Source organism: Hyla sarda, chromosome 8 (genome assembly GCF_029499605.1).
Source record: "Hyla sarda isolate aHylSar1 chromosome 8, aHylSar1.hap1, whole genome shotgun sequence".
Lineage (NCBI taxonomy): Eukaryota > Metazoa > Chordata > Amphibia > Anura > Hylidae > Hyla > Hyla sarda.
The window spans coordinates 191,450,958-191,465,839 of record NC_079196.1 but is presented as its reverse complement, the minus strand read 5'-3'; the positions used below and the strand labels follow the sequence as shown (position 1 = coordinate 191,465,839).

The 14,882-nt window shown below is 43.8% G+C and overlaps 1 protein-coding gene across 1 annotated transcript in view; it reads left to right on the top strand.

The window, feature by feature from the left end:
* ADAP1 (ArfGAP with dual PH domains 1) overlaps positions 1–14,882 on the top strand; it is a 196,060-nt gene that overhangs the window by 66,424 nt on the left and 114,754 nt on the right. Inside the window, exons 2-3 of the mRNA XM_056537023.1 lie at positions 7,420–7,550; positions 14,112–14,203. Of these exons, the coding sequence (XP_056392998.1) occupies positions 7,420–7,550; positions 14,112–14,203 (223 nt within the window). The remainder of the gene's footprint in view (positions 1–7,419; positions 7,551–14,111; positions 14,204–14,882) is intronic.

Here is a 14,882-nt window from a genome sequence, read left to right as displayed (position 1 = left end):
GTAACTTGCAATCTGCTATCTGGACTCACACCCACAGAGTAACACCAGGCGCTGCCCTCTATCTGTCTTTTTTACATGTCTTCATTTCTTTTGGAGGAATGAAATTGTTTTTTGTGGAGGGTCTTTTTAATGGCCGTTGTGCTCCGCTAAAGAGAGCTCTGTCACTGACTCTGCCAGACGTATGTCCTTTTATGTGTTTTGTTTTTCTCCACTCAACTCATGTAAAATACCAGACACTTCACCCTATTTACCGTATTTTTCGCCGTATAAGACGCACTTTTTCTGCGTTGGTGCGTCTTATACGGCGAATACACCCCTATCGTGGCGGTCCCTGCGGCCATCAATGGCCGGGATCCGCAGCTAATACAGGACATCACCGATCGCGGTGATGCCCTGTATTAACCCTTCAGACGCGGCGATCAAAGCTGACCGCCGCGTCTGAAGGGAAAGTGACACTAACCCGGCTATTCAGTCGGGCTGTTCGGGACCGCCGCGATTTCACCGCGGCGGCCCCGAACAGCCCGACTGAATAGCCGGGTTAGTGCTTTCAGGACACCGGGAGGGACCTTACCTGCCTCCTCGGTGTCTTCTCCGTTCAGGGATCCCCTGTAAGGCAGACGCTCTCCTTCCTCGTCATCACGTCGTCGCGTACGTGCGTCGGCGTGCGTAACGACGTGATGACGGCGACAGAGAGGGAGGATACCCGACCGGCAGCAGAGACATTCCGGAGCGACGGGGACACGGCGACAGCGATGGAGCGACATCCAGAGCAGCGGTGACGGGTCCGGAGCGGCGGGGACACGTGAGTATTACTTCCTATGCAGTGGTCTTCAATCTGCGGACCTCCAGATGTTGCAAAACTACAACTCCCAGCATGCCCGGACAGCCGTTGGCTGTCCGGGCATGCTGGGAGTTGTAGTTTTGCAACATCTGGAGGTCCGCAGGTTGAAGACCACTATTGGGTTCAAAATCTAAATTTTTTTAGATTTTGCACCTATAAATTGGGTGGGTCTTATACGCCGGTGCGTCCTATAGGGCGAAAAATACGGTAAGTCAATGGAATCCAGCTTTTCAGTTGTGTGCCGACCTGTTCAGGGTCCCTTCGACGCACAAATAAAAGCGCTTTATCCCCCAACTACAGGAATGCTACACACATTAATATGGCATATGAAATTTTCAGATTCCTATGTATTGAGTTATCATCGGTGTAGCAGTCCCTTTCTATCTTTTTTTTAGACTTGATCCTAAGTAAATCATATGTAGTTCAAAGGAAGAAAACTCTTAAGGCCATGGATTTATCAGATCTCCTCTACACACTTTCCTCTCAGGAATGAATTGGCATTTTCCAGATTTAATATGTAAAGACAAGTTAAAAGCTTCATTTGCTTCTTTTAAAGTGTTTCTTTTATTAAACATCAAACAATCCATTCGTCTGCTGCAGGGTACGGCATTAAATTAGACGTAAATCTGCACCAGGATCTGTTCTGTCCTACTTAAGAGGTTCAGTCACAGATTAACACATTTTAACAATTTTCTGTTTTAATGATTTCATGTAATAATAAGGATTCTCAAATTACCTCGGAAAACACTACTAACTCTATTAGTGTAAGGCCACACAGGGCAGCATTGACCTGGCTACTATGCAGCTGGGAACCGTGGCAGCATTCAAACGGTGCAGCCTTTACATTAAAGCGTACCCGTCAGATCCAACCAAAAAAAACATTTTTTTAAATATATCACTCAGTACCTAATCCTGACCATGTACATCTAATTTTTATGTGTCTAGCACCTTTATTTATTTTTATATTACACTTTTAATTTAGCTCACTAGTCTGAATTCCTCTCAAATCGAGGGGGCGTGGCCTCACTGTGCAGGTCTCCGCCCCCTCCCTCAGTATGCTGTCTGCTCACATCTCCCCTAGCATTAGCAAAACTACAACTCCCAGCTTGTCCTCACTGACAGTAGCGGAACACAAGCTGACAGTGGGGGGATTTTTCCTCTAGCTGTGAGCCCTGCGCTCACAGCTGTCAATCAAGGAAGTGTGTCCATGACATAGGTGATGACGCATGGACACAGCAGGACTAGTATGTGTCCAAGCAGGCAGGGGGGGGCAGTTGTTTGACTGGCTTTTTCAGTATGAAATACTGAACATTTTCTAATTAAAACAATTGCAAAACCTATTGGTTATACATGCTTTACAACATATGAAAAGTTTTTGTATCTGACAGTGCCCATTTAATTGTTAACTGCAGGCTCACATCTCAAAAGTTGCTTTTGATGACAGTAACACTTTTTGTTGCACATTTGTGGCTTAAAATTAAGCCTACTAATTATAGTGCAAACTTAAACTAGTATGTCTAAAGATGCACCAGATATTCAAACAGCTTCATGAGTCACATAAAAAACCTGTCCCATTCTTAAACTGTCTAATCTAAGCTTACATTATCTAAGACTTGCACAGTTTTTGATTAACTCCCCCTTTATGCTTTAACCTCCTGAGCGGTATTCCCGAGCATGACTCGGGGTTAATTTTCCCTGCCAGGATCGGTAACCCCGAGTCACACTCGGGGTAGAATTGCAGAGTTCCCGGCCGGGCTGCACGATATATCGCGAAAGCAATGCGATATAGCGATGCGGCCCCCGGGAAAACTTGCGATTATCTGCTCTGGTCGGCTCCCGTTGCGGGGGCCGGCCAGAGCAGGTAAAGAAAAATACTAAAAGTCAGTGTTTCCCTACCAGGGGGCCTCCAGCTGTTGCAAAACTACAACTCTCAGCATGCCCGAACAGCCGAAGGCTGTCCGGGCATGCTGGGAGTAGTAGTTTCACAACAGCTGGAGGCACCCTGTTAGAAAAACACTGAGCTAAATGTAAAAGGAAAAAGTAGTAAAATAAAAAAACCTTTTGCTCACCTAGTCCCGGTCCCTGCAGATGCCGTTCCCCTCCGTGCGCTCTGGTCCCTGCTCTATTCATCTTACAGGACCTTTCACTTTTCAGCCAATCACAGGCCGCAGTGGTGTAAAGCCTGTGATTGGCTGAAGGGGAAAGGACTTGTTCTGCAGCAAATACACTAGGTTAGAAAACTGCCCGGCAAACCCAGTGTATGCTGCTGCAGGACAAGATGGTGAGAAGGGGGGGGGGGGATGAATGTGACTAAGGGGGGAATGTGACAGAGGGGGGGATGTGACAAGGGGGGGGGATGTGACATGAAGGGGGGGGAATGTGACAGGGGGGGGGGAATGTGACAAGAGGGGGGAATGTGACATGAAGGGGGGGGGATGTGACAAGGGGGGGGAATGTGACAAGAGGGGGGAATGTGACAGGGGAGGGGGAATGTGACATGAAGGGGGGGATGTGACAAGGGGGGGAATGTGACATGAAGGGGGGGGAATGTGACAGGGGGGGGGGAATGTGACAAGAGGGGGGAATGTGACATGAAGGGGGGGGGATGTGACAAGGGGGGGGAATGTGACAAGAGGGGGGAATGTGACAGGGGAGGGGGAATGTGACATGAAGGGGGGGATGTGACAAGGGGAAGAATGTGACAAGGAGGGGGGAGAATGTGACAGGGGGATGTGACAAGGGAGGGGGAATGTGATGGGGGAGATGTGAAATTCAGTGCAAAAAATTGTACCGCTTTTGGTACAAATTTCCAGAAAGAATCATACCGCCAGGGAGGTTAAAGGGGTACTGCGCTCCTAGACAGCTTATCCCCTATCTAAATGATAGGGTTTAAGATGCCTGGTCAGATGTTTAGAACGACGCTTTGGGGCTTCCGTGTTCGTGACAGCTATGGGATGTCTATGGGAGGGGGCATGACAGCTGTGGAGCAGTCATGAACAGCCATCACGCTTCCTCTTATAGACATAAATAGAGTGGGTGTGATGGCTGTAGTCACTCATCATCTGGCAAGGAGCGGAGTTCACCCTGTGCACCAGACTAATGAGGTGCCGTCCAGAGATTGCAGGATGTCCCTGGGATTGCAGGGTGTCCCAGGGATTGCAGGACTCCCCACGATCAGACATGTTATCCCTTATCCTTTGGATAGATGTCTAGAGGTGGAATACCACTTTAAATCCTCAACATTTTTAAAATCTATGCTTGTTGAAAATAGAAATTTTTGTTTACATCTTGAGGCTGAATGTTTTAACCAGTCAAGGCCACCCACTGTTAAAGGGGTACTCCGGTGCTAAGACATCTTATCCCCTATCCAAAGGATAGGAGATAAGATGCCTGATCGCGGCGGTCCCAGCAGCAGGATCTTATCCCCTATCCTTTGGATAGCGGATAAGATGTCTTAGCGCCGGGGTACCCCTTTAAGCTGATCCAATATTGGTATTCCAATTGTTTTGAGCTATTGGTATTCCATTTGTTTTGTGCTACAAATAAATCACTATAAAGTTGGCCACACAGTAGATTATTGTTGCTGAACGCGCCAATTTTGGGACAACTGGTCAACCATTAAATGTGTATTGTGGCCTTCTGACTCTTCTCCTAACAGATTCTGTTAGGGTAAGATAAGGATTGGGTATCTCGCTATCAATATGCCTGAACCTCTTACCCTTTGAATAGGGATAACTTTACATTTTGGAATAACCCTTTAGCTCTGATCAGCTATAGACGTAATTTGTGTTCATAAATAGATGTACTATAATTAGGTGGGACGCAAATTTAGTTTGAATTCCAGCCGGAGACCAAATGTCTTGACCTACTGTATATCACATAATTCAGTCTATTGATACAGCCTAAGAAGTAATCATAGCCGTGACCCATAAACTCATATGGGGGATGGTGAATTGATTGCAGCGTTTCTCTACTGCCTTGTGTGGGTTTATTACGCCTTTTGTGTTTACGCCATCATCCTGTGAGTTGTGTTCGTCAGCAAGAACTCTAATTGCTTGTTATTACGAAAGTTTTCTGTTTAGAGCTCTCCTTTAACTTACTATGTTTTCCACTGGTGTATCATGTTTGGCAAAAACTTTGTGGTTTTACTATGATTTGCAGAATTGTAGTAAAACCACAGTGTTTTGCTGCGATTTTGGGAAATTGAGGCAAAACATTGATGGAGCCCCAACAAAAAGGCTGAGTTTACATCTAGTGTTTTGGTTAGTATTTTAGTATTTTAAAGGGTTATACAACCTTTACTTTTGTAAAATAATATGGTGCTGGGGCTGGAGTTAAATAGACAAAAAAATCCTGACCTAGTCCTGGAGCTGTAAGGGAGCGAATTAGGGTAGGTTCACATGCTGCAGATTTTTCCACAGATTTCCTAATTAAAATGGTTATCTGTGGAATAAGACTTAATCCCTTTTTACAGGATAGGGGATAAGGATTGGCGGAGTGGCCATCACAGTTCATCTTGGGAGACAGGCCCCGTACTGGAGATCACGGGATGGGTCCCATAAGATCTTAATCACATGCTCTATCCATATCTCACCTAGTGTAATAAGACAGATAATATCTAGGTTTGGAGCTTTGGAGCCATAAGTCTTTTTTGTCGGCACCATCTGAAGGCATTATCTAAACAGAACAGTTCATCCTTTTTCAAAGTTTCCTTCTTAATTTTATTTTTCTCGAGTGGGTGGATGTAGGATCCATATGCTCAGGAAAATGTCAGATGATATTCTGTCTTTTTTTAGTTGGCTGTGGAGCTGTTATATGCTACCAAATGTATAAGCAATATAGAACTTTTGTGATGAAATTAATAAGTAAGTTATGCTTAAAGGGGCTCTGTCTCTGGAACATGCTTCTTTACATTAAAAGGATATGCTATTTAGTGGGAAGCCCTTTAACAGTATCTACAGGAGGGCTGATAAATAGCTCTTCATGTAAGTTTCTTCTCTTTTAATTCTCTTACTGTATCTGCTAGAGCCAAAATTATTACCATCAGACATTTCATGGCATCTATTGTTCCTTAAAAACAGGAGGACTCCTTTATCCAATGTTGTCTTGACCAACCATCTTGTGGCCCGAGTTTTAACATAATAATGGCGGTCACCTACTCTTCGTATTTGCTGACCTATCAAAATGTTACTAAGGAGTATGACTTCAGGATCAGACTACACAGGGTTTGTTTGTAGTCTGTTGTCACAGAAACACGTTTGTCTCCTTAGGGCCTGTAGACAGAAAACATTGGGAGACTTTTTTTAATAGAGATTATGTGCAAAATTGCATTATTGTTTGTTGTAGATGAACTGGACTGATACATAGTTTGTTGTGAATGTGGACATATCCTTTAAATTTAAAAATGACATGTGCTCATCTTGCGTTTGCTGAATCCCATTACTAAAGGGTAGTGGGTTATATGTGTATTGCGCCCACTTGATTGGCAAAAACTGAAGGGACACTATCTTAGTGAAAGTTTTGTTTTTAGGTCTCCATCCAAAATACGAAACCTAATAAGACAGTTCCTTATTTTAATTAAAGACAACCTGTCACATTGAACATACAGTCTGAGTTTACAGCTTCATGTTATAAACCAGGGGTAGCTGAGTCTATTGAAATATAGAGTTTATGGGGGAAAGAGTCAGTATAACTTTTAATCTATACATTTAAATCTCTGCTTATTCAACCTTAAAGACAAATGGACAAAAGGTGCTTCCTTGTGTAGGATCAACTATGTTGCATGGAGATATGTAGAGGAAGGAAACGTGCTCACCTGGTGAGGTTGTGCTGATTCAGGCACAACACTTACAAAGGCATGCAGAAGTAAATAAAGCTGCTGCGGCTTCCCAAGCCGAAAACATCGGCATAGAATCAGGATAAGGAAAGGGTGAAGCCGGGAAGTGGTGTCCGCACTGCTAAACGTCCAGTGGAGTCGGTATGAACTCTGGAGTCAACGGTAATTGTAGATAAAACTTTATTTCGTTCACACAACGTGTTTCTGGGTGTATACCCTTTCATCAGGCGTAATCACGCCTGATGAAAGGGTATACACCCAGAAACGCGTTGTATGAACGAAATAAAGTTTTATCTACAATCACCGTTGACTCCAGAGTTCATACCGACTCCACCGGATATTCTGGGCTTAGGAATCTAGTGGGCAATCCTAGTTAGTAATAACTATCTCTGTAGGCATGTATACCCGAAATAATGTCAATCATCGAGTGAAACCACCCCTGGACTCCAAGGCCTAGAATGAGCAGAATAATCAGCTTTTTATATGGTGACAGGGTACCTTTAAAAAAAGGTTATATTATAAGGCAGCAAAGGTTGGGGTTTTGACAACCTTCCATCCAATTGCTTGAAAAAGAGGTAGGTTGTCACCGCTAAAATGAATCATCTATGTAATATATTGCCTATAAAATATTATTAAATTGTATAATTGTTGTATAGTTATACAGATAATAATAATTTCTTAACACTTAGTAAATTACACAGTTCTTTTGATCCTTATTGTCTCTTTGTTGTCACCTTCACAGATCCAGACTGGGCTTCATATACTATTGGGGTATTCATTTGCCTGAATTGTTCCGGAATTCACCGCAATATTCCTCAGATCAGTCGAGTGAAATCTGTCCGCTTAGACCCGTGGGATGATGTACAGATTGAAGTAGGATTTTATTTTTATTTTTTATGTGTAGCCATGAGTTTTTTTTATTGCTTGTTATTGAACTTTTGCTATTCCATATGTACGTGGACATAAATTGTACATTGACTTTAACTGTAGTTAAAGGGGTACTTAAGCGAAATAGTAACTTACCCCCTATAATTTCCATGCTCCCATAGAAATTAATGGAGCTCATGCTGTCTCCAGAACATGCATCTATCAGAGAGCTGGGGCCCGTGCATGAGATCGTGTGGAGTCCCAGAGATCAGACCCCTCTCAATCAGACACTTAGGCTAAGTCTCCACTTGGTTTTTTTTTCTGGCAGTTTTTGGAAAAAGGAATAGGACATATAAAGGAAGGGCTTATACTTCTCCTCCTTTATGGATCCACTTCTGACTTTGGCTCAAAAACTGCCAGAAAGAAACCAAGGGGAAACTTAGCCTTATCCCTATCCTTTGGATAGGGGATAGGTTACTTTTCGCGGCAGTACCCCTTTAAAGGGATTATTAGCCTTATAAAATGAATGTTCTATCTTCAGGATAGGCTATCAGTATTAAACCACAGCCTCTTCAATGTTTATTTTTGCTCCTTCTTGCAATTCTGTACTATAAGTAGTGTTATCTCACTTACTTGAATTAGTCAACCCCGCAGTAACCTGCACCACCACTACTAATAGTATGACAGGGGTGATCAGAAATAAACATTACACAAATGCAGCATCCTCTGGAAACAGCTGATGGATGAGTGCTTGGAGTCAGGGCCTCACTGATCTAATATTCATGGCTTATTCTGAAGATGGGCCATCAATATTATAAATGATAATAACCCTTTTGCCACGTTCACACGGTGGAAATTCTGTGCGGGGGGAAATTCCTGTTAAATTCAACAGGATTCTGGTGCTCTGTGCACACGGCGGAATTTCCTTGGCAGATGTTTCCGGCACGGAAATTCCTTTTTCCGCGTCCGCACAGAAAATGAATGCGTTCATTCTTTGTGTGGATTCCGAACAGAATGCATTATCGTCTATTAGACGGCGCATTCCATGCGGTCCTAGCGCCAGCAGAGATTTTCCATGCAGACATTCTGCCGTGTGAACGCGGCCTTTAAAGGGAAACTGACTGCTGGGAGCACTAACCTGATATACAGGATTATAGTGCGAGTGACCCTTTTTCTATGAATGTTTACCTGATCCAAATCCAAACAGCTTTTCAGAAGATATAAGCAAAGATGTATTTGTGCTCAGGGCTGCAAACATTAAATGCGTAAATGTACCATTGAGGATGACCCTACCATAGCAGTTGAAGTGTGCCAATAACTGCGTCCAAGGCGCACCTTTAGTGGGAATACCCTATAGATAGAAGGTAAATAAAAAGGGGGAAGGGGTTGGGATCTACCAATGACGTACACGCCGCCTTCAGGTGCAGGGGGCATTTATATACTCACGGCCTTCGCATAAATATAGCCTTATAGGCTCAAAACTTGTGCTAAGGACTGCAAATGTTAAATACATACTTGTACCATTAGGGTTGACCCTACCATAGCGGTTGCAAAAAAACATGTCCTAGGGCACATCTTTAGTGGGCAAGAATGCAAACGTGTTAGTAATGGAAACAAGGTTTGGAATAATTACGCCATGCCGACACCTATACGTATCAGTCAATTGTTCTGTATGCTGAACATATCTTACGTAACAAAAATGACTACCAACTCCCAAATTCTGAGCCTGTAACCCGGGGCATGAAACCTGTAAACCATGACTTGCCACACCCTGTTGAATATTGACCCTGCTAAAATCGGATCACATGGATCACAGGGTTTCACACTTTGCTGCAGACCGGTCACTGGGCGCCTATACTGACTCCTGTCCACCATTAAACCCTACAATGCCTGACTATTCTTTACTCCCACCTTTGCAGTTTTAGCAGACATGTATCTAGTACGGGCAATTTTACACTATATACAGTATATCCAGATGATGCGCTTCTATATTTCAGGAGAAGCTTGAGAGGTTAAGACAGCGAGCGGCTCGATTCTACGCGTATCATTTATCCAGTCTGCTTCTTCGCCTGATATGTTTTCACACTGTGCTGCTTAATGATAACATCTACAATGTCTTAAAGCCTCTGTGAAATCTCGACAGGCGATGAGTTTTTGATGCGTTCCTGAAAAAAAGGTTACATGACTGATCAGACACCTCTGTCTGTCTTGTGCCGCGTGCGAGGAAGGAAAGTCTTCCTTCGGCTATTTGATCATTCTTAAGACGTAGTCACAAGAGACTTTTCACGTAATGATGTCAAGTGTTTTCAGTTCTGTAGCCCTCAGATGAAGGCTGCTGTATGGTAAGGCTGCTGCGTTATAGAAAGTTTTCATCAGTCTATTAATGGTATTACCTATGTGGTAGGGCTGGGCGGTATACCGGTTCATACCGAATACCAAATTTTTTGGGCTGCACCATATGAATTTCCCCCCATACCGCAATACCGGTTGGGCCCCTCCCCCTCGGGAATGTATTATCAGTGCAGCGCTGTCCCCACATTGGGGAACTAATCCTATGTTTACCCGCCAGCGCTGTTCTGCTCCCCCCAATTAAGGATCAGCCCAGCGGGGTACTACTCACAGATGTCAAGCACTGCCCTCCACCTCTTTGTTGGGGGCCGCCGGGCGCTGGAACTCTATAATGTACGCCAGTGGTCTCCAGCCTGCAGACCTCCAGATGTTTCAAAACTACAACTCCCAGCATGCCCGGACAGCCGTTGGCTGTCCGGGCATGCTGGGAGTTGTAGTTTTGCAACAGCTGGAGGTCCGCAGGTTTGAGACCACTGCTGTACGCTGTATACCTATGCCCGGAAGCTGGTTTCTTACATGATAGTGGGCTCAGCCTATCACAGGCCGGGGCGGGTCATCGCTCCGGCTGGTGATAGGCCTACGGCTGTCCACGTTCCAATCCCCTGCATGCGGCCGAGGGGGGTGAGTTAAAGTTTATTTTCTGAATCTTTTGCTGCCCGGGCTTAGGTATACAGCATACATCAGCCGGGCATGCTGGGAGTTGTAGTTTTGCAACAACTGGAGGTCCGCAGGTTGGAGACCACTGGCGTACAGTGAGTTCCAGCGCCCGGCGGCCCCCAACAAAGAGGAGGAGGGCAGTGCTTGACATCTGTGAGTAGTACCCCGCTGGGCTGATCATTAATTGGGGGGAGCAGAAAAGTGCTGGCGGGTCACATGATTTTGGGGGGGGGGGGGAGCCGAACACCGCGCGTGGGTCACATGATTGGGGCGGAGGGGTGTTGGGGGGACAGAACAGCGCTGGTGGGTCATATACCGTGGAACCGCCGTAAGTTAAAAAAAATACAGTGATACACAAATTTGGTCATACCGCCCAGCTCTTCTATGTGGCTTCATATAGTAATACTGGATTAGGTGTGGCCCTAGGTCTGGCCATAGGTGGTACAGAGTGGCAGCAGACATCTATCACGGGGCCCAGGATAATTTAAAGTTTTTATTCACTTGATTCTCCTGGAAATAAACAGCACTGGAGCTTTACAACAGTTTTGATATAAGGCTATGTTCACACAATTCTCTTCAGATCGCAATGCGATCGCAAAATCCTTGTTTTTTTTCGGATCCGAACTGTAGTTTACAAAGTAAACTATGATACAATTGTTTTCAATCTAAAATCCATATTATGGAATAAATAGAAGTGACTTGTCACTTCTTTGATGCATAATCTGGGTAGACTCACCATGTATTAGCCCAATTAAAGGAGTACTCCGGTGCAAAACATCTTATCCCCTATCAAAATGATAAGGGATAAGATGTTAGATCGCAGGGATCCCGCCGCTGGGGACCCCCATGATCGCCGGCAGAGAACCCCAGTCATCCATGCACGGAGCGAACTGTCCAGAGCAGGAAAGGTTAACAATAGGGATTTACTTCTACTCTGGACAGTTCCTAACATGGACAAAGGTGTCAGCAGAGAGTAGTCTAGTCAGACTGGAAAGAACTACACAACTTCCTCTGGAGCATACAGCAGGTGATAAGTCCTAGAAGGATTAAGATTTTTATATAGAAGTAATTTACAAATCAGTTTAACTTTCTGGCACCAGTTGATTTGAAAACATTTGTTTTCTACTTGTTTTCCACCGGAGAACTAACCTTATAAACATTGACCAATAGGGGTCTCCATACCATTCAAAACATAATCCTGTCCGGCTACAGCATCATCTGTGTCCCAGCTGTGTCCACTAAGTAAGTGTGGGACTAGCACTCCTCTGGGCTCACTCCTGTCCTATCAGACTGCAGCCTGAAAACAGAGAAGAGGGGGTTACAGAGATGCTTGCAGTGATTGGATGAAGAGACACAGCACAGCACAGCAGACCAAGGGGGCAAGTGAGTGCAAGGGGAGTGAGGGCGGGCTCAGTGCCTACCTCTGACACGCCCCTTCCTGAACAGAGGATGTCAGGATGAGTGAGCAGCAGAACAAAGAGATTTGTGAGCCAAATACAGAAGCTAGAAACATAAAAAAGACATTTAGAGCATCTGCATGACCTAGTGAATAATTTCAGTGATATGACATTTCAGGGATATGACAGGTGCCCCCTTTAAGAAGGACATAGACATAAGGTAACGGTCAAACTGGCATAAAAACTGTCGCCCTATACACGTAAATGCTAGGTCACCTTCAGAATTTACAAGTTTAAAGTCGTTTGGATCCCTATTTCTAGATTTAAGATTATGTAGTATTTTGAACTGCTCAAATGTTAAGACCTATATAACTACCAGGGATGTCTGGGTCAAGCCCAAGGTTAGCAGCATAATATTTCAATCATTGGAGAAGTTCAGAAGCCTTTTCTAGCAAGAACAAAAGGCTTAAGTCGGAGGCTATTTGTAGACCTTGTTATCTGTAGGTTGAGGTGACTTTGGACAGATCTAGACCTTGATGTAAAATTATTCGGAAGGATTAAAGTCTGCTTTGCAACTTCATTTAGATCTGTGTTTCCCAACAAGAGTGCCTCCAGCTGTTGCGAAACTACAACTCCCAGCATGCCCGGACAGCCAAAGGCTGTCCGGGCATGCTGGGAGTTGAAGTTTTGCAACAGCTGGAGGCACCCTGGTTGGGAAACATTAATTTAGATTTGAAGTTACTTTTACAGAATTGAGATCAGAAACAGAAGCCATCTTTACGTAGCTATTTAGTGTAATGCAGTGGTATCTATTTTGATGTTTTTTTTAAATCCTAAATATGTTACTTTTAACTATTCTACTCCCTTTTAGGCAACAATAAATGTTACTGACAATCTCTTCTGGTTAGATGGGCATCCCGACAATAAGTCAATCGATGTGTGTGCTGTTGTTGATATACATATAATTTTGCTGCAGTCTGTAAACAAGTGTTCAGTTCCCCTGCAGCGCTCCCGCAGGTGAAATAGGGCATTACACAGTTCCAAAGCAGATCACTACCGAAATGTATAAAGGAAAGGATGGATCATGCAGGTGCAAAGAGTGTTTTGTTCTTCTCGAGATTTCCACATTACAGGACCGGTTTTAGGTAGAATTTTAAAGGGGTACTCGGGTGGAAAACAAAGGCTTTCAAATCAACTGGTGCCAGTAAGTTATGCAGATTTGTAAATAACTTCTATTTAAAAATCTTAATCCTTCCAGTACTTACCAGCTGCTGTATACTCCAGAGGAAGTTATGTAGTTCTTCACCGTCTCACCACAGTGCTCTCTGCTGACACCTCTGTCCATGTCAAGAAATGTCCAGAGTAGAAGCAAATCCCCATAGCAAAGTTCCTGACACAGACAGAGGTGTCAGCAGAGAGCACTGTGGTCAGACTGGTAATAACTATACAACTTCCTCTGGAGCATACAGCAGCTGATAAATACTGGAAGGATACATTTTTTTAATTAGAAGTAATTTACAAATCTGTATAACTTTTTGGCACCGGTGGGTTTGAAAACATTTGTTTTCCACCGGAGTACCCCTTTAAGTCATAGGAAATGGATCTGGGGCAAAGACTGTTTTTTGTCTTGGGGTTGAGCAGACAACAGTTATTTTAAAGGGGTATTCTAGGTTTATTTAAAATTCTTAATCAGCTTCTTTATGCTCCAGAGGAAGTTGTGTAGTTCTTTACTGTCTGACCCCAGTGCTCTCTGCTGACACCTCTGTCCATGTCAGGAACTGTTCAGAGCAGGAGAAAATACCCAGAGCTAACCTCTTTTGCTCCGGACAGTTCCTGACACAGACAGAGGTGCCAGCAGAGAGCACTGTGGCCAGCTTGAAAAGAACTACACAACTTCCTCTGGAGCATACAGCAATGGATAAGTACTGGAAGGATTGGGATTTTACAAATATGTTTTACTTTTTGACCCCAGTTAATTTAAAAAAAAATGTGTTTTCCACTGGAATACCCCTTTAAGTGAGTGGGTCATAAACACTATGAAGGATGAGGACAAAAGTTCTAGCACCACCAGTCTTGATTCTCCTATAGTTGTTGCTTTTGTCCTTAATGTCCTTTGGTAGATGCTGCATAATGTACTTATTTTATTTTTAATTTTTTTTTTCAGTACATGTCATGTCTGGGAAATAAAGTAGCAAAAGCAAAGTTTGAGTCTAAAGTGCCAGCATTTTATTACAAGCCAAGAGCGTCTGACTGCCAGTGAGTAACTCATTACATTACCCTTTTTTGCTTTGTCATATGTATTTATCCTTAAAAAACCTCTTTGGGGAAAGCAAATACAATGTGTTATTCCTAGTGTAGGACCTGCCGGGGTGGGCAATGACACGAGGAGCCTTTTTTTATAGCATATTAAAGTGGTTATCCACAATTAGTCAAACATAGCTGTTTTCTTCCAGAAAAGCGCCACTCTTGTTTGTGGGTGGTATTGCAGCTCAATTCCATTGAAGTGAATGTAACCTAGTTGTAATACCACACACAACCTGAGGACATGTGTAGCGCTGTTTTAATAAATAAATAAAAAATAATTGTTTTACTAATCCTGAAATGGCACCACTTCTGTCCTTGGGTTGTATCTAGTATTGCAGCTCGGCTACACTGAAATGAATGTGACTGAGCTACAATAGCACTCATAATTTGTGTACAGCACTGACACTGTATTTAAAGGAGTACACAGTGCAGGAACTCTTATCCCCTATCCAATTCTTATTGCCTATTCAAAGGGTAGGGAATAAGTTTCTGATTGGAAGATCTCCTGTCCGCCAGTCCCCAGGAACGGGGCGCACGAAGAGGTGAGAGGCCTGTCATTTTCATCATAGGTATACCTCAACTATGAGAGACATAATGAGAAAAAAAATCCATAATATCACATTGTCTGATT